The sequence below is a fragment of the Hyperolius riggenbachi genome, chromosome 1, assembly GCF_040937935.1.
Source record: "Hyperolius riggenbachi isolate aHypRig1 chromosome 1, aHypRig1.pri, whole genome shotgun sequence".
Taxonomy (NCBI): domain Eukaryota; kingdom Metazoa; phylum Chordata; class Amphibia; order Anura; family Hyperoliidae; genus Hyperolius; species Hyperolius riggenbachi.
In genome coordinates, this window is record NC_090646.1 from 220,913,356 (window position 1) to 220,932,984 (window position 19,629).

Genomic DNA, 19,629 nt, shown 5'->3' on the forward strand with positions numbered 1-19,629 from the left:
GTTGACTGCGTACACGTAGGCATGTGTGTGACGTCACATGCACACCCACGTTACCAAGGACTGTGCCCCCAGTCAGCAGCGAAAAAGCAGCAGACATGGACAGGTAATGTATAGAGCACTGGGCACCCGGGGACACATGGCACATTAGTGGGGACAGCGTTGAGGATTTTGTTGCGTTTGCGCTCGCTCCTATATTGCTCCACATTACTGCCGCACACCTGATCGAGCCAGTCGGCTGAATACAGTGAGGATCAGCAGTGATGATGCTGTGCAGGTGCCAGATGTAGACTGTTCTTTCTGTAACTACAAACACCCGATCAGCCCACTCTGTGGGTGTGACTTGTGTTCAAAAGCAATGACAAGCTCCTCTGAAGCCGATAGACATTTATAGCTGAGGGTGGAGGGACAAAAACCTCATAATGCTTCTGAGGCGGCACCTATTACTGCTATATGGGGGGGAGGGGGGGCATGATCTATTTTCTTCATGCCCCATTTTATCTAGAATTAACCCTGGAAGGTAGGATGCTACACTAGTAATGGGCCTGATTTTATGTTTAATGATTAGAAAGCAGGGATTTTAGCAGCAAATATATTGTGGTAATATGCATTTTACGCATTGTTTCTAAGTGGACCTCTTAGTTGTGGGAATTTATAATCCTCCATATTTTCAGGGTTTTTTTCTGCAAAATACTAAGCTTAGTCAAATGAAAGATTGCAGAATGCCAGCAAATTCAACTTCACATAGATTTTTTTTTTTTTAATTGAGAAGTCAAAAATACACAAAACCAATACAATTAGTCATAACTGTAAGTATTCAAACAATTGATGCTGAGTTGCAAGTGATTATGTACTGAGTTGCCAGAAAATTGAAATATATTTTCTTTTCATTTTTTTACATTTGTATGTTATCATTGGGAACGCATAATGTGCATTTGTTTCTATTACTAACTACAATCTGCTTCTCAAAAGTAATTTATGTAATTCACAGCTACAGCAGTGAATCTATTGGTAAGAACAAATCCAAAAGGAGATTAATGAGAAACATTTGCAGTTAAAAAATTGCCCACACACCTTGGCCCTTAACAAACTGACAGATTTTAGGCCCTTGACAACCATGACAGATGTTATGTACAATATTTCCTTGATTGGTAATAATTGATTTATTTTACCATATCGCATCACTCTGTATTAACCTCCCTGGCGGTACGCAGTTTCAGATGCTGCGTCCGCGGGAGAATTTTTTAAAATAAAATATAATCTAAAGGCTTAAGCTAGCACTTTGCTAGCTAACTGTGGCCCCCAAGTCCTCCGGCACCGCTCTGATCCCCCCGATTGCCGCCGGCAATATTTACCCGTCTGCAATCCCGCGAGAGCTGCATCTTCAGCCTTTAGCTTCAGTCGTCACTATGGCGACGATCGGACATCGACGTCATGCGCAGTCCCGATCCTCCCCACAGCGAAGCCTGGAGCTGATTGGGAGGCTGCGCCATCGCGGGATCCTTGTGAGGTACATATAATGGTGGTGATCAGGGGTGATCGGGGGAGAGCGGATGGACTTGGGGGGCATCGTTAACTAGCAAAGTGCTAGCTTAAGCAGATAAATCAAATTTTATTTAAAAAAAAATACTTCGGGGGCCATGTGATCCTCACCGGCGGCTAGCCCGAACATAGGTTGAGCTTACCGCCAGGTAGGTTAATCCAATTTCAGCATTTTCATTGTAACCTAACTCTAACAAGAACCCTCCCTTACCTACACCTAAAAGTATGCTCCCCACCTTCTTCTAACACACCTTCCCCTATATATGCCTAACACTAACCCCTGACAACCTACTTCTAACACTAACCTTACCCCTATATAAGCCTAACAGTAACCTCTCACCACCTACTCCTACCTCTAACCTTTCCCTATATATGCCTAACACTAGCCTTTGATGACCTATTTCTAACACTAACCTTCCCCATATATGCCTAATATTAACACACTTGGCGAAGTGCCAAACCTACTCCTAACTCTAAGCTTCACCCTATACATGCCCATTACTAACCTCCCCCACCTACTCCCAACATTAACCTTCCATGGCTAGAAAGCCACAGTTTACTCAAACAGCTTTGAGGCTGGTAACTGGCACTGCAACTCCTGTCCTGTAAAGCCTCAGTTTATCCCAGCAGCTGTAAGGCCACCAATTACAGCACCCACAGGGCATATGAAGCAGTCATCTACCCAAATCCTGCAATAGCCTCTAATTATAGCAGCCATAAAGCCACAATTTATCCAAGTGGCCACAATTTACCAGAACAGCCACAATTTACCCAGCTGGCTGTAAAGCCACTGATTAGAGCTGCTAAAGAACCACTGTGAAGTCGAAGTTTGTGAGTACCCATATTATACACTTTGCCTAACAGTGTCTATGGTGAATAGAACAATGGGGCACTGTAACATTTTGGGTTCAAGTTAACTTACTATGTTCCATATAGATGTGCAAATCAATATCTGCAGCAAGGAAACTTGCACTGTTTAATTTATATTTCTCTTATAATGCCAGCTGTACTGTAAAATTGATCTGTGAAAATTACAATATAGTGCATTGAAATACTTGATGTCATATTTGTTGCATGCTTGGTAGTAGGAGGCTTAAAGTGATCCTGAGGTGAAAATAAACAATTTGATATTTTCTCCTACTCCTCAAAATGCCTTTTTTTAGATGGTTTTATTTTTTGTATAAATATGCACATATTTACAAAGTAGGCTTAATGTTTTTTATTGTCTCTGCTCAATGGTAGTGTCTCCAGAATCCCAGAGCAAAAATATATGAACTATTGACCTTTTTTATCTATCTCCTACTCTTAGAAGTTGGTATCTGCAGGAAAAGCTTTTATGGCTGTAATTCTTAATCAGTGAAACTTGCGCTTCAATCCCAAAAGCAACCAACAAGAGAGAAGCTGTCACTATATATATATATATATATATATATATATATATATATATATATTCCACAATTATGAGCCACAATATATTAATGCAAATGTCAACATTTTGTCTATGCAGAACCCATGTGATGACAGAAGGCATAGAGATATCTGGTCTAGAGATAAGACATGTGATCGTCTACCAAAATTTCTCATCATAGGACCTCAAAAGACTGGTGAGAATCTTTTCAGTTATAATTCTTGAAAAGTTGTCCTTTAAAGAGCAACCGTAACAAAGAATTGAACTTAATCCCAATCAGTAGCTGATACCCCCTTTTCCATGAGAAATATATTCCTCTTCTTAAACGTATCATCAGGGGGCTCTGTATGGTTGATTTTATAGTGAAACCCCTCCTCACAGCACTGAGTTACTGACATTATACTGTTGGAGCCTTGTTGCATTGTGGGAAATAATAGCTGTTTACAACTGCCAAAACAGCAAGCAGCATCTCCTTCCAGTGACATTACCTGCCAGCAGTAAAAATTTCACCATGTGATATATGTCTGAATGTAAATCAGGGAGAGGAACAATTTTACAATGAGCAAACCCTGACTAAATCATTTATACGTAATTATTGTAAAAATTAAGCACTTTTTTATTACATTATTTCCTGACTGGAGTTCCTCTTTGAAGGTGAAAATGACTCCTGGCAATAGGTGAACCATTTAGGAACCAAAATACCAGACACCAACATGTATTCACTGATCTTTACATTATTACATACAAAACAATTGAATATGAGTATCAATGATGACTCATATCTATGACATCAATAGGAAAAAGAAGCAAGATATATTTAAATCATAGGTGTTATTTAGCCACATCAACAAGACAGTTGTGGAACAGGAATTCAGTTATTATTAAACACAACCTTACAGTTATTTTGACTTGTGTGTTTGCAGGTACGGCAGGCTGATGATAATAATAATGCAGAGGAAAATGCAGAAATTGACAAACATATGGTGTGCATCTGAACATGTGACTTTATTTAAAGCAACATAATACCAAAGAACTTAATATGTAAATGGGTAGTTTGTAAAGACGTGTGTGAGACAACTTTGCTTAGATCATCATAGACACATTTCATTATGTTAAAATCATGTTTATGGTAATTTTACAGTGGGCCAACTTTAACTAAATAATTTATCAAGTAATACTGTAAAAAACAAAGTTATATTCAGTAACTTCCTCTTTAACACTTGGGATGTGTTCAACTGAATAAGACTTAAAGTGAATGGGAACCGCATTTAAAAAAATGAGACAGATACTTACCCAAGGAGAAGGTAGGCTCTGGGTCTTATAGAGTATTCCCGGTTCGAGTCCTGGTCCCCTCGTTCCAGTGCTGACTCACCCGGTAGCAGTATTTGACTAATTTAGTCAAATACTGCTTTACCCGGCCGAATGAGGCTTCAGAAGTCTTCAGGGAGCCTGAGTACTCCTGAAGAAGGGCGGCCCTGTACTGCACCTGCGCAAGCACACTCTCTTGCATGCTCACGCCTGTGCGGTATGGAGCCGCACGTCTTTGGGAGGACACGGCTCCCGAATACTTCCAAATACCCTTTCTGTGGGGGATTGAAACGGGGGGAAGCCAGCACAGGATAGAGGGCACCGAGAGAGGAGACGGAAGGCTCTATAGGACCCAGAGCCTTCCCTCTCCTTAGGTAAATATTTGCTTCATTTTTTTTTAAATGCAGTTCTCATTCACTTTAACAAACATGCTGTCATTACATTACATTAGTTATGTTAATTAAAATAGATAGGTAATATAAACTCTAACCCACCCGGTTTTAAAAGAACAGGCAAATGTTTGTGATTTCATGGGGCAGCCATCTTTTTGGTTGAAAGGAGGTGTCAGGGAGGATGAGACATAGTTCCAACTGTCATGTGTCCTGATCACCCCTCCCAGCTGCGAGCACTAGGCTTCGAATCTCAAATTCAAAATAAGAAAAAATAAAAAAATTTGAGCCAAAACAGCAGAACGAGAACAACATCAGACATCCCCTCATACTTTGCACGGCATCAGGGGAAAATGCCAAGGCAGATTTCTTTGATGGGGCAGAGCTTAACTTCCTTAACTTCTGTGCAGCTAAAAATAAGGCTTGGGTAAGAAAAACAAAGTTCTGATGCTGTAAAACTGTTAAAGAAACATCTAGGGCTTGATTCACAAAGCGGTGCTAACTGTTAGCACACCTGTGAAAACCCCCTTAGCATGTCTAAACGAGCTTTTCGCGCATAAAACTTTATGCGCATAAAACCTTACGCGCGTAAAACTTTAAGCACACACTGCACAGAGCGCAGGGCGCTCCGCGCGAAGTGCCCATTAAAGCCTATGGGACTTAGCGCGCATAAAACTTTGCGCACGCAAAGTTAGCGCGCGATCTGATTGAGAAATCCGGTGCTAACCTACTTAGCACCCTGGTTAGCACGTCTAAAGACTTTAGACGTGCTAAGTAGGTTAGCACCACTTTGTGAATCAAGCCCCTAGTCTTTTCAGTGCTGCTGAGTAGATTTTTAGTCTGGTGGTTCACTTTAAGGGGCCAGAGACTGCTGGTACTCAACTGGATAAACATCTGCTAAGCACTTTTATAAAGGGATTTAGATCCAGCAGTCTCTATAATGGTTTCCAGGTGGCATTATTAAACGTACTTTTAACTATGTGCATTACAAAAAGGTAAATATAGGTCTACATCAACAACAAATCAGTAAGTGGATCTTATAGATACTTCTGAATGCATTAGTAAGGTCCACACTCCACAACAGTTGAGCCACATTAATAAAGAAACTCCATTGTTAGTGATGTTTACTAATAGAAGAAAAAATTGCCATAACATTGTTCTTCTGATTTTATTTCAGTTGAAACAGCAGCTTGTGCTGTGAAATGTTATCCCTAATTATAGCTGAATTATAACCTAAACTGAAAATGTTCAGAAATGTTAGTGATGCGATAAATGACACTGAATACAAAAGTATTTTTCCTAACATTTTATTGCCTGTGACAGAACAATCAAGTCGCAGTTGCTGTTTTTATACATACATATTTTTTACTGTTGCTCTGTCTACTGGAGATATAGACATGCAATAAAATATGTTGTGTACAGTCTTACTTCATTAGGATTTAGAATTCCATTCCATGCACTTATTAATTAAAAAACCTCTCCTAAAGAAATGCTTTCAGTGAAGAAAAGCTGTTACAAAAGGGAGATAGTAAATGATTTTTATTCTTACAGATACATTTATAGTGTACTTAAAGGGAACCTGAAGATAGTAAAATTATTTAAAATAACCACATGACATAGCTGCAAATGAATATTACATACCAACCTCACCATCAGTTCGCCTCAGAAGCTTCCATTTTCTTCTTATGGTGGCCATACATGGTACAATTTTTCAATTAGATAATTTAGTTCGATTATCCTGTTAGATCGAATATAAAGATTTTTCCATCATGTCCGATCATTTTTCCCAAAAAAACGGGATAATCGTTCGAATTTCTTGATTGAAATTTTTTTTTCAACTTTCATTCAATTTGATCATTTAGATCGCAAAAACGGGAAAATTTAACGTTTTTATTGCACCGTGTATGGCCACCATAACAGTGATCCCTACCAGTTCTGACAATATTTTGTCAGAACTGAAATATACCAGTTGCTGTCAGTTATATATCAGCAGCTGTCAGTTAAAACTGAATGTGCAAGGTAATGTCCATGTTTCCATATGGCTCAAGTGGGTGATATTTCAGTTTAATAGTGTGCTGACCAGGAAACTGTTATGGTGTAGTGGCCATTTTTAAAATGGAGGATGTAGACTTCAACTGATCACAGTGAAAAATGGTACACAGGAGAGGAGAAAGAGATTGAGTAGTAGACTACACAGGAGGTAAGTATGACCTGTGTATGGTTATTTTGACTTTTTATTTTGAGATCAGATTCTCTTTAAAAAGGATATATATATATATATATATATATATATATATATATATATATATATATATATATATATATATATATATATATACGAGTAGATCAGCATAATAGTTCTTATCACACAGAAGGTTGATTTTGTACTATAACAATGCAACTTGATACAGCATAGGAGCTTTGATTGCAAGCATTTGACAATGTGGTGGTGTACTAATGTTACCAATGGAATGACTGTGGATTTGTCACCAGTGGTCAGCAATAGTGTGGTGCAGAAAAGTTGAGTGCTCTGCAGTACAACACTGCAGAAAATGTACTAATAGTATGGCAGAGGATTTGGCATCAGTTCTCAGTAATCCAGTGCAGGAAAGCAACTGGCAGTGAGGAGATGGATAGGAGGCCAGTGCTTAGCACACTTAACATGGGTGAGGCCAAGTTATGGGTGGTGCAGTGGTGGCTTGTGCACCAGTGATCAGCAGTAATGAAATAAAGTTACTTATGGTGCTATATTATATTGGGTGTTAGTGCTGAAACCAAGAAGAATCCAAAAAGGAGTATCAGAACAATGGGGTTACTAAATATATATGGATGGATGGACAGAATGTGTCAGAGGGTGATTGGTGGGATATGGATGTTGCAAACTTGAATGAGAGGTCAAAAGGAAGTAGAGGATGGTTGATGTAGGGTGATAGGTCCTTTTTCTTTTCTTTTTTTTTAGGTGTGTAATATTATGGAATGCAAACTACGCAGCTATAAATTGTGGTGGTTGTAATATATTTGGATATTGTTTATGTATTTTAAGTGTCTTATACTTATATTACAAATTAAAATATTATTCGGTAAATAACGCAAACCATGATGCTAAAATTTCCTAACAATTGGAGAGGTTTGATGAAGCCAAGCTTAGAGTTGGGATAAGGCGTTGCTAACGCAGCTGAGTGTTTGCATAAAAAAAAAAAAAAACAATGGGGTTACTAACTTTGCAATAAAGCAGCTTGGGAAGAGATGAATAGTATACATAGTAATAGGTGTAATGCAGCACACCTTCCAGGTTTGCTAGCTGTTAGGTTAATGAGATGCTGGAGCCATATCTCAAGTATCTGTTTTGGGATATTTATTGTATCCATTCTATGATACTTCATAAAACATGCTTTATGTTTATTTACGCCCTTTGACGTGCTAGGAATTAGCATTTTTAAAATAGAAAGCAAAACATGTATGGGTACACAGGTGTTTTAGAGATGTAGATTTTGAAGAGCAGTTGCACTCAGATCTAGTCCAACTTTCCTTTCCTCTTGGACTGGGGTGTCCAAACTTATTAGGCCAAAGGCCATATCACCGTTCTTAAGGGGTGCTAGGGCACCAAACTAGCAACATTAAACACAATTTTTACTGATTGCCATTGGATACACTATGCCTGTGACATTTGTCAAATAAAACATTTTCATGGGAAATAACTCATATACCATGTGCAGTTAGCACAGAGGCAACTGCTCATCAGTGGCTGTTACTGCTGTTGGCATAGTGGCGGTTACTAATCAATGGCTGCTACTGCTACAGTGGTGGCTGATAACCTACAAGCGTGCAAAGCGGGAGGCAAAGAGTGACACAAGGTGGCCCTTGCATGCTGCGTTGCAGCTACAGCCTGTGGGTCGCATAGAATTAACAACTGTAGAGAGCTTTGGGGGTCACCAGGAAAGGCTCGCCAGGACACATTTAGCACCCAGGTCAGACCCAACTGAACATCTAACTCCTATAACACCTTCTCTATCGAGTGCACTTTGCATTTACATGGTATCTGTCACAAACAAGTGAGATAAACAGACATTCACCTATAGTAGTTGCACATTTTGACGTGTTGAAAAAAAAGTGTGTTTATTAACTTCTTGCTTAACAGCTATTTTGTGATGTGTATCAGTGATGCTCGGATACACCCCCCCCCCCCCCCCCCCCATCACAGATTCAACTATTCGGCCGCGATTGAAGAAAAAAATTTAAACGGACTCACAAATTTGACCTGGATTTTTTTCCATGAATGAGGCAATCATGGAAATTCACGGCCGTGAATACGGAAATGATCACGGAAAAGCATTTTAGCTAATAGCAAGGCCCCCATACATGCTACAACCTCCCAAATTGCATGGATTATAAAGGTGAAAAGGGGCTACAACTTAAACAAAAAAAAATCAAAAAATAACTTTTAGTTTTTGAGAAAATGAAGTTAAATCAACACTTTAAATGCGGCTATTAATTGGTAATAAATGGTTTTAAACAGGGAAATACACTTTAAGCAATCACAGAGGTGAAGTTGAGTCCCAATGGCACCTGGCGGTGATGGTACCAGTGGAGGATGATGAGTGGCCGACGCCACAAAAACACCCAGAGAGGTTTTTGTAATTTTTTTTCCTTGCAGCGATAGCAATGACATGGCAGCAGAGTTGTCCGTGGCCACTGGCAGTGGGAACGCAGACTTTAGTAGTGAAATAGAACATCAGTGGCAGCAGGTTGAGGACTAAAGCGGTCAGTGCGACAGCACATAATGACCATGGCACCTCACTGGTGGTACCACAGCATAATGCTGCCCAAAAAATGACATGCATCCGTGGCTTCCATCCCCGGGTGGATGTCACAGCAAGCGTGGGGCTGCTGCTGCTGCTGGGAATGCTGCTCACAGTGGAGGTCTTGGATAAAGTAATGATGGGCTGCTCCTTCATCATCATGTCCATCAATGCCTGTGAGTCTATCTCCTAAATGACCACACTGCGACCCAAGGTGCTGAAAATGAGCAACATCGGTGTAGGCTGACTTGGCACAGGCTGTGCTGCTGATGGACGCCTCTCTGCTGCACCCCTACAGCTGAGCACCCTCTCCATGGCCGTGGACCAGTCCCAGAAGTGGTGGAGGCAATGGCACTCCCTCTCCTGCCACACTCACGAATGACATTTTGTATACTATGCACAAAATGTTGAGGTGGAGAAAGTGTGCTGCTTTTTACAGTCAATACGTGTGTGTGGGCCTGTGTAGAGATGAAATATAATAGGGGGCTTTTACTGATCTTTAAGAAAAAAAAATACCAAATACAGTAAAGTAGAACACAAAAATCAGTGGACAGCACCGTGGTCTGCCTGCACTATGCGCGCAGCAAACTAACTGGCTGCACGCTAGTAGCAAAGTACAAGATCACTGACTAAACTTAGTGACTGAACAACTGTGGCTGTGACTGCAACTAACTGAAGTTGATCACTGGCCGGCTGGCTTAGCTAGCTAACAAGTATACAGTAATAGAGCAGTAGAATTAGTGTGAAGTTAAACCTGCCTGCCTGCACTAAGCAAAGCAATCAGTACACTCTCTCACTGACAACTACACTGACTACAACTAACTTAAGTAATCACTCACTGGCTAGCTAGCTGAATACAAGTATCAGATACAGTATAAGGGCAATGTAAGGACTGAAAACACTCTTGCTGATGTACAATATAGCCTGGAGATGATCCTCTCAGTGCCACAGATTCTAGCAAGGACAGAGCTCTGGAAATGGCTTCCACTTTATGTACAGGAGGGGAGGGAAGAGCCTCCCCTCCTATGATTGGTTGCTTGGGCCTGGCTGGGGGCCTCTGATTGGCCCAGGGATGGCAATTCTGCACCCAATTACGACCTAATCACGGATTTCCATCGCTATCACGGCCATAACCGCATTTCGGATTTTTGCAATCACGCAATTTCGGTGGCCGATTTCCGTGATCCAGAATCTATCACGGATTTGGAAGTCGAATAGTGAAAAAGTGCTCGTGAATCACGGCTATTCCGTGATCACAGAAATTATCCGAGCACCACTGATGTTTATAAAGGTCATTTACACTTCATGGGGAGGGTAATGCAAAGTTTAATTAAAAAAAATCCAAGTAGTGTTGAGCACATGCATAATTTCACGTTTCCATAATTACAGATGTGGATATTGCCTCTACGATGCAAATTCATGATTTCGTAATTTCCATGCAAACCATAATTTGGAATTCTGTAAGTGTAATTTCCTGTGCATAATTTTGTGTTCTGGCGCAAATTCGTGTTTAACATGAAATTTTGTAATTTCATGTTTTCTATGGAAACATTTTAATTAAGCAAATGGGCAAAATTTAGTTTTTAATACTAATTATGCAAATTTAAGTAATTAGTAAACTCAGGAAAGTCAATCAATTACTGATTGCAATTACTGATAATGCAAAGGCCCCTGCATGTGCTGTTGCTTTTAATGTATCAAGCCGCTTTACCTGCAGCCACTTATAAAACAGGTGCACTTTGCTAAGGTGTACTCTGTGGTCATGAATGCTGAGGCACTTGGTCTTGGGTACTGTAATATCTGATAATGCAAAGGTACCTACACATGCTGTCACTATAAATGTGTCAGGAGGCTCTGGACTAGAACACAATTTCGAGAACGACCAAATTTCAATGTTAAACACGAAATTCTGATTTGTTTCTGTTACGGAAAAGGATTGGAATCACGAAATTCTGCATAAACGTAAATTTTCGTGAAATTATGAATTTTCGATTGTGGACATAATCGTAATTTTGCAAATTAAGTGAAATTCTGCGTAATCATAATTAGGTCCTTACGATCATCACTAAAAATCCAAACCCTTCACCTCGAGACATGTAATAATGACGCATGTTATAAAGGGCACCTCATTCACATCAATACAAACCTTTTCTCTATTGGCGCTAACTGTATACAAAGGGTGCCATATTATTATGAAAGAACTATATCTTTTGTTATCTTTACCTTTCATTTCTGTACCAACTTTATTGGTCACAACAACCCATTATTTAACAAATAATAATTTCTAAAACTGTTCCCTATGCTTTCTCATATAAAAAATGTTTACATTTTAAAATTTTGCACCACAACGAGTGACTTCTGCAATTCCTATGTTACAAATAAACATTTTTCATAAACTCTCTGAAACTTATATAGCAAAAATTGCTTATTTGTTCGTTTTGCCTCCTCAATTATATTTTTAATTCTATGTTACATAAGACCACATTTATATTACACAAACAAAAAGATATTAGTATCTGGCACATACAGTATTTTTCATACAACTTATGTTATCATCATGTTCAAACGCGGTTAAAATAACAGAATACTTATAATGAACAGATGAGATCTGAGGGACTCACACACTGATATTTATGCAAGCGGAGATGGAAGTTAGTTGTCCTCCGGGAGGGTTAAGGCTAGTTGCCAAAGGGGGTACTAAAGTTAGTCACACACTGCGGAGGAATTTAAGGCTAAGTACTACCAGGGAGGTTAAGTTAAATTGCCCTCCAGGGGGGGAGGGGTTATGGTTAGTGGCCCTCCAGGGGGGTTAAGTTAAAGTTAGTTTACGATGGTGTGGGGAGTAGCAAGAGAGTAGGGAGAGGTTAGATCATAGTAAAATATTGGTTAATATTACCAATATAATTATTATTATTATTGATTTATAAAGATGAGCGCCCATTTTACTAAATGAAAATGTGGATAAAGGCTATATTTGGCTACCTTATTAACTGGTGCTATTTTTATATGCACACCTTCACCTGGTAATCTACTAACACACTGAAGTAGAGACAGTACTCTTTGCTTAAGATGTAGTTGAATATGAGTAGAAAGGTCGAATAAGGTAAACTAGAGATACTCACCAGAAGCTCAAAGCTAAGGGCTGCCATTTACGTTTTTGTTAAACAAAAATGGACATTAAGAAGATGATCAAAAGGTTTGTATTTTAGGTGTAGTAATCCTTGAAAGACCCCTGTGATGTACCAATTTTCTAATGTGTTTAAAACTGCACATTTTCACAAAATATGAAGGGTACAGATATTTTTTACACTACAAAAAGATTTTACATGAGATGCTAGCTATTGCTTTTCCAGTATATACTGTATTGTATCCTCCTGAGCCTCAAATATTTAAACATTTAAAGTTCAGTAATAGACCATGTGTAACACAGGATCGGTGTAATTTTAAAATAAGAATGTATATCTTAACACTGTTTTTTTAATGCATATAGTGTGCATCTATTAAATATATAATGGAGTGAATATTTTATTAAAAATAGCTAGTAGCAGCTGAGATATGTCATGAACTGAAATTATGGAACCAATTTGTTCTTTTAACAAAAAAAAAAAAAAAACAGGAGGATTCTGGGAACATTTATAATCTAGGAGTCATATTCATTGCTTCAAAGTTCACTTATTTTCTACTAGACCAGCAAGTTTAAGATCATTATATATCTTGGACAGATTGTGTATCATTTATCAAACTAATTAGCCATCAGATGTGGAACATCTCAAGCACCATGAACAGTAAAGGATAAGCACATTTAAATAATTATTTACATTTGTTAGAAAAACTCTAATTTCTCAAAGCAGATGGAAAAAAACCCTTTCCAGAAATAATAATAATAAAAAAAACCCTGAAATTTCAAGTTACCTTACTTCACCTGAAGAAGTTTTCCAGCTTGAAATATTCTACAGGATATTTTGACATGTGAGTTATGCTGTAAGGAAGTGGTTCTGGATAAAGGTTGAAAATGGCTGCCAATTTTGAAATGTCAGTGCTGCGATATTGACCTTTTTTGTATGCAATGAAAGGTTGACTAAACCACCTTCATTCAGCTGCTTTTTTCATCTAGCATATGCTCTATGTATTCAAGACAAAAGCTGAGGATCTCAAACGTTCTTACAAAGCTAGCTTAATAAATATATCAATATATCCTTCACATTGACTAATGATAGAAACATTGTTAATATGTTTTCTAAACTTTGTTAATTTATCCTTTTGATTATATTCTTGCTCTTTTTTTCTTTTAAAGGCACAACTGCACTTTACTTATTTTTACTGATGCACCCCTACATCATTAGCAACTTTCCTAATCCAAAGACCTTTGAGGAAGTCCAATTCTTTAATGGAAACAACTATCACAAAGGGATTGACTGGTAAGAAATAAATAAACATTATTTTTTATTACACATTACCAATGCTCCTTTGGACATCTGGTTTGTCTGTAAGCATATAAGAATATTGTACATGTACTGTATATGTCCTGAATCAATTATGCTAATCACTAGCATTAACGGCTAGCGATAGTCAAATTCACATAACTATTCTACACTCTACAGCAACACATAACAAAAAATGCTGTGTGAGAATTACCTTGACCGGTCAAGTGACACAAAAACGAAGTTCTGAGAGATTGGCCTCAATTCACTAAGATCATGCTGGAGATAATAAGGCAAGAGAAAACTTGCCACCACAGTGAGAGAGTTATTTTCTCTCTTCGTTCTTTAAGTTACCTCCTCTGTAGTTACATTACCTCCTCTGTAGTTATTTTCACACATAGTTAATTAACAGCCTGTTAGAATTCTGGAGTTATTTTAAAGATTGAAGAGTTAACTTAAAGACAGAAAGGTTAACTTTAGGTTTGCCTGAGGTAAAATGTTTCCTAAATACTACATGCCTCATCACCATGGTGATAACTCTAGAAATGTTATTAAAGACAGGAGATAAGCTTAGTGAATTGAGGCCATTGTTTTCTTCTTTGCCATTTCAGAGTTATTTTCTCCTGTTAAATTAGTGGTTTTAAGGGAGAAATGCATCAATGTTATAAGTGATAGCAGATGAGTGCTTTACCTTTTTACTTGCTTTACCCAGGTGTTAACATGTATCACTAACCTCAGAATGGATGAAAAATAAGAAAATACCTGTCTTCTCAAACCATCTTCTTCAGGGCTAGTGCTTGCTAGTTTAGCTATTACCTGTATTGCTTTGCCCTGCAAGTATTTGTCAGATAGTGTGGACTGTGACCCCTTTCCCATGCCAGGTGCCCATTACTGCTTAGGACCCCACCACCTTCACCTAGCTCTGTCTGTGAAAAACTTTAGGTAATGCAAGTGCAAGTTTCCTAACTTGAATGAATGGAAGCGGAGGATAAAGCAGCACACCCCACTACACCCCACTACACAATACAACTGTAGTAGGAGCTAAGACCAATGCAAAGAAGTAGTGAATTATTCAGCACTTATTCTCATGTGTTTCTAGATAGGATTGAAGCATTTTAAATTAAATAAATTACTTCCATATTATAGCAAGCTTTGATCATCAAATAGTAACATGTTATGCAATCACAGTGGACACAGACACATACAGTTACCTAGCGATGCCAAAATAAGGATTTCATTTGGCCCTTTTTTGAATTTAGTAAACCAGGCTTATAATGTACAGTAATTGAACAGGTACTAAGCCAGACTAAAAGGAACTAAAGATTATAAAAATGTCCAACTTTGTTCATTAAAGGAAAGAGCATTGTACAAATGTCAGTGGCCAAGAGAACCAATTCTACAGTCACCTTTCATTGTACTGTCATCTCTGGATCTATAAAACGTGAAAGCCAAATGTGTTCTATAGGTTACCACATTTTTCACAAAATTGGTTTTCTTGACTGTCTTTATCAATTATTTTGATAATGTTTTAGTTTTGTTCCTAGGTCATGTTTTGTTTTCAGTAATCTTGCATGTGTTGCTAAAAAAACATTACTTTAATTGCTGAATGCCAACATTTATACAAAAGATTTTCATTTTTTTTCAAGGTATATGGACATGTTCCCTTACCCATCCAACATAAGTTCAGATTTCCTTTTTGAGAAGAGTACAAATTATTTTCACTCAGAAGAGGTACCCAAAAGAGTTGCAGCACTCCTTCCAAAGGCAAAGATTATCACCATTCTTATTGATCCATCTGATCGAGCATACTCCTGGTACCAGGTACTGTTTATCAATGCAAGATTCAGCATATGCAAGGCCAATAACTGTAATATGCTAGGTTGACTTGGATTGAAGTTTTTCTCTCTTCCAATTAGGTCCATCCAATCACTTCTTTCTAAGAAGCCCATTTCTTTGAAATGCTCAAACAAAATAAAACAGAAAATACTGTGCAATGTCATTGGCTTAGGCCCACATTTAAGCATAGAGTGTGTCAAAGCATTAGATTTCGATACACAACACCAATATTTGTAAATATTTCATTGCAATGGTGAATGAAAACACAGGGGAACTAGCTAAGTATTCATAAGTAGAGGTGGTGAAAAATGAATGAATGAATGAATGAATGAATGAATGAATGAGGGCTTGGCATTCTTAAAAAAAACCCTGAGAGGATCATAAATAATGACATTGCTTGTTCTTATATTTATGTCCTCAACCTGTAATGTATTATGCATCACTGATCGAGCATACTCCATCTGATCGAGCATACTCCTGGTACCAGGTACTGTTTATCAATGCAAGATTCAGCATATGCAAGGCCAATAACTGTAATATGCTAGGTTGACTTGGATTGAAGTTTTTCTCTCTTCCAATTAGGTCCATCCAATCACTTCTTTCTAAGAAGCCCATTTCTTTGAAATGCTCAAACAAAATAAAACAGAAAATACTGTGCAATGTCATTGGCTTAGGCCCACATTTAAGCATAGAGTGTGTCAAAGCATTAGATTTCAATACACAACACCAATATTTGTAAATATTTCATTGCAATGGTGAATGAAAACACAGGGGAACTAGCTAAGTATTCATAAGTAGAGGTGGTGAAAAATGAATGAATGAATGAATGAATGAATGAATGAGGGCTTGGCATTCTTAAAAAAAACCCTGAGAGGATCATAAATAATGACATTGCTTGTTCTTATATTTATGTCCTCAACCTGTAATGTATTATGCATCACTGACCAAGAACGTGTACAGTAAAACCTTGGATTGAGAGTAACTTGGTATAAGAGTGCTTTGATGTACAAGCAAAAATGTTTGTGAAATTTTGACTTGATAAACAAGCAACATCTTGATATACAAGCTGCTTTGGTGCAGCAGGATTATACTTAGTTGTACTCAATCTGATTGTAGAGACTGTGCAAAGTAACAATTCCATGAAATCTTTTAAAGTAGCTGTCATTGGATGAGTTCCTTGTTAAAGCCACACAAAAAAAAAAGTTAGTGACAAGACTATATATACTCTGTACAGCACTGAGGAAGATGTTGATGCTATATAAATACTAAATAAAAAAGTGAACGTTCACGGCAAACCCCACTGACTTTAATGGCAGGTGAAATTCTAAAACCTTCAGGGCATTTCTGCAGCCACAATTTCTTTAAAAATTGTGTACAAAGTGTACAAAAACCCAGACAGTGGCATGGCAGAGAAGAGTCAGTATCAAAATTCCCCACAAAAAAAATGTATTTTACACAGAGCCTTCTTTTAATGTGAACCAGAACTCATTGGAGTGTGTAAGGGGCTACAATGGACCAAAAAGCCCTCTTACTAAAATGCTATAGAAAACAAAAGTTTGCTTTCTTAAAACAGAAAGTATTTGCAATAATTCAGGTTAGAGTTAGAGATAGATTCGAGATTTCTCCCAGTGCATCACTGCTGAAATATATAAATTACCCTTTGTTGTCCCTGTCAGTCATGATCATAATCAGCTAATTACGATTCCGCAAAATTTCACGTAAATGTATGCATTTACGCTTATACGTAATTACAATTCGTAAATTCTATTGATCCTTAATGTTGCCTAAAATTTTGCGTAATTTTTGCGTAATTTTGTGCCGACTTTGGCAGTGAATAGCAAAGCCCCCATACATGGTAGTGACACCAAAATTGCTACATGTGTTAAGGAGAATAGTGGGTACAAGACAAAAACAAAAAACATTCCCAAAAAGACCTTGTAGTTTTTGAGAAAATCAATTTTAAAAATGCAGAGAAAAAATGTTTTTTAAACAAAAAAATGAGTTTTAAAACTATTTTTCTTTGTATATTTAAAATTGATTTTCTCAAAAACTACAATGTCTTTTTGAAAAATTATTTTTTTATCTTGTACCCAATATTCTACTCAACACTTGTACTAATTTTGGTAGCAATAGCATGTATGGGTGCTTTGCTATTTACCGCTAAAGTCGGCACAACATTTCACAAAACTGCGTGAAAATTACACAAAAAATGATGCGAAATTATCAAATACTACTATTACATACAAATAACGTATTACTTAAGTTTTTCTCCAAAATTTTGCATTATAATTATGATGCGTAAATGCAAATTTCGATGTGAGATTTCGCATATGTGAAATTTCGGCCCACCACTGGTCCCCGTGAGCTAAACACACCTCCAGATCCGCTGGAATGCAATAATGTGTCAGCTTTTTAATATTACAGAGACACACTAACCCAACATGCATACAGACTGCTTTGGATTGATTGATCCTCATCAGTGCTAGTGTTGGGCGAACAGTGTTCGCCACTGTTCGGGTTCTGCAGAACATCACCCTGTTCGGGTGATGTTCGAGTTCGGCCGAACACCTGACGGTGCTCGGCCAAACCGTTCGGCCATATGGCCGAACTAAGAGCGCATGGCCGAACGTTCCCCGAACGTTCGGCTAGCGCTGTGATTGGCCGAACGGGTCACGTGGTTCGGACCCGAACGCGCTCTGATTGGCCGAACGGTCACGTGGTTCGGGTAAATAAATACCCGAACCACGTCATATCTCCGCCATTTGTCTGTGGGTTTAGCTTTGGGTAGGCAGGCAGGGTAGTTCGCGCTCCAGCCACGCTAGCCAGGGTCCCCCCTGTCATTGTGTCACTGCTGGGAACAGTAGTACACCGCTTGCTCAGCCACACTATATAGCATTCTGTTTACTGCCACTCTGTGTACCTCGCTCAGCCACACTATATAGCATTCTGTTTACTGCCACTCTGTGTCTGCTGGGAATAGTAGTACACCGCTTGCTCAGCCACACTATATAGCATTCTGTTTACTGCCACTCTGTGTACCTCGCTCAGCCACACTATATAGCATTCTGTTTACTGCCACTCTGTGTCTGCTGGGAATAGTGGTACACCGCTCGCTCAGCCACACTATATAGCATTCTGTTCACTGTTCTGTGTCTGCTTGGAATAGTGGTACACCGCTCGCTCAGCCACACTATATAGCATTCTGTTTACTGTTCTGTGTCTGCTGGGAATAGTGGTACACCGCTCGCTCAGCCACACTATATAGCATTCTGTTTACTGTTCTGTGTCTGCTGGGAATAGTGGTACACCGCTCGCTCAGCCACACTATATAGCATTCTGTGCACTGTTCTGTGTCTGCTGGGAATAGTGGTACACCGCTCGCTCAGCCACACTATATAGCATTCTGTTCACTGTTCTGTGTCTGCTGGGAATAGTGGTACACCGCTCGCTCAGCCACACTATATAGCATTCTGTTTACTGTTCTGTGTCTGCTGGGAATAGTGGTACACCGCTCGCTCATCCACACTATATAGCATTCTGTTCACTGTTCTGTGTCTGCTGGGAATAGTGGTACACCGCCCGCTCAGCCACACTATATAGCATTCTGTTCACTGTTCTGTGTCTGCTGGGAATAGTGGTACACCGCTCGCTCAGCCACACTATATAGCATTCTGTTCACTGTTCTGTGTCTGCTGGGAACAGTAGTACACCGCTCGCTCAGCCAGAGTATATAGCATTGTGTTTACTGCCACTCTGTGTACACCGCTCAGCCAGACTATATACCATTGTTTACTGACACTCTGTGTACACCGCTCAGCCAGACTATATACCATTGTTTACTGACACTCTGTGTACACCGCTCAGCCAGACTATATACCATTGTTTACTGCCACTCTGATTCTGCTGGGAACAGTAGTACACCGCTCGCT

At 38.8% G+C, this 19,629-nt stretch overlaps 1 protein-coding gene across 2 annotated transcripts in view; it reads left to right on the forward strand.

Annotated features, from left to right (window-relative positions):
* The window catches only part of LOC137571512 (bifunctional heparan sulfate N-deacetylase/N-sulfotransferase 4), a 472,192-nt gene that overhangs the window by 416,795 nt on the left and 35,768 nt on the right, over positions 1–19,629 (forward strand). For both annotated transcript variants that reach the window (XM_068280740.1, XM_068280748.1), the window contains 3 exons: positions 3,047–3,143; positions 13,738–13,861; positions 15,511–15,685. In XM_068280740.1, the coding sequence (XP_068136841.1) occupies positions 3,047–3,143; positions 13,738–13,861; positions 15,511–15,685 (396 nt within the window). The remainder of the gene's footprint in view (positions 1–3,046; positions 3,144–13,737; positions 13,862–15,510; positions 15,686–19,629) is intronic.